The sequence below is a fragment of the Antrostomus carolinensis genome, unplaced genomic scaffold, assembly GCF_000700745.2.
Source record: "Antrostomus carolinensis isolate BGI_N321 unplaced genomic scaffold, ASM70074v2 scaffold20389, whole genome shotgun sequence".
Classification (NCBI taxonomy): Eukaryota; Metazoa; Chordata; class Aves; order Caprimulgiformes; family Caprimulgidae; genus Antrostomus; species Antrostomus carolinensis.
This window is the reverse complement of record NW_010340919.1, coordinates 11,772-12,976: the sequence shown is the minus strand read 5'-3', so window position 1 is coordinate 12,976 and position 1,205 is coordinate 11,772. Positions and strand designations below refer to the sequence as shown.

Sequence of the window (1,205 nt, the reverse complement as noted above, 5' to 3'; positions counted from 1 at the left end):
GCCTTGGTTGAACAGACCCACCCCCACCTCTCTCCACCCTCCTCCAAGGGACTTGGACAGAGCCAGAAGGTCTCCCCTCAGCCTCCTTTTCTCCAGGCTCAACACCCCCAGTTCCCTCAGCGCCCCCGTGTCACCCAGACTGTTTTTTGTAACTCCAGAGGCTCATGTGGTGTGTAGGGACAGAACTGCTCCTCACAGGACAGAAGTTTCTACACCTCACCCACGTGCCACGTTTCTCTAATCCACAGCTGAGCAAGGCCGGCCGTGCCCCGCAGCGCTTACCTGGTGGTGGGGGCATCCTAGCTGATCCTGAGCTCCCAAGAGCTGGGAAGTCTTCCTGAGGTAAGGGGCATTTGTTAGTCACTGTGGGCTTTTTAAGGCCAGGAGGCTCTTTGGGTGTCGTACAGACAACTAAGGATTTTTCCAGGTGACCATTGGTGACGGCTGTGGATCTGTCGGGGGCGTGGAGAGCGGCGGGTGCGTTTGATGTCCGCTCCGTTTCCAGCGGCTTTTCAGTCGATGACTTGGGGAATGGTGTCTCCTGGGAGAGGTGTGGGGACGATGGTCTCTGCTTCTCACCCCCCATCCTCTTTTTCTTGCTCACTTTCGTAAAAGTTTGTGAGGTAGAAGCTGCCAGCAAGGACGACACATCAAACATGGTCGGTGTGTTTCTGATCTCCTGGGTTGTCAAGCCACCACTGCTGTCTTCATCGTCTGACTGAGAGAGTTTATTGCTCTTCTTACTTCCTTTACTGCTACTCAAGGAGGATGGTTTTTTGGTGACCTGGTTCACACAGGGGTTGCTCATGGCTTTGACCACATTTTTGCTGGAGCCGTTGTTCCACGCAGATGTGATGTTAGTCACTGTTTTATTGTTAGGCCTCATTTTGGACACCAGAGCTGGAAAATCCTCCTCCTGGAAAGCTGTCTTCTTGGCAGTCGCTGTATATGTCAAAGACATCCCAGAAGAGATGGTGGGTGCTGCAGAGGATGACAAGCTTGGGAAATCTTCTTCTTTAAGTTTAACTGCTGCCTGCTGGGCAGAGCTGTGAGAAAGGAGAACACACCTTGTTACAGCAGCACTGCAGAGGCAGCACAACTCCAACAGAAGCAGCTCCAGACCTGACTGCAGCCCTCAAACTATCGCTTCGGGTGGCACAACTGACCCAACTGAAAAGGACACAAACACACTCAGCCTGGTAAAC

The 1,205-nt window shown here is 52.9% G+C and overlaps 1 protein-coding gene across 1 annotated transcript in view; it reads right to left on the bottom strand.

The window, feature by feature from the left end:
• ZNF598 (zinc finger protein 598, E3 ubiquitin ligase) overlaps positions 1 to 1,205 on the bottom strand; it is a gene marked incomplete at its 5' end in the record, with an annotated part of 12,861 nt that overhangs the window by 2,673 nt on the left and 8,983 nt on the right. Inside the window, one exon of the mRNA XM_029087064.1 lies at positions 283 to 1,046. Within this exon, the coding sequence (XP_028942897.1) occupies positions 283 to 1,046 (764 nt within the window). The remainder of the gene's footprint in view (positions 1 to 282; positions 1,047 to 1,205) is intronic.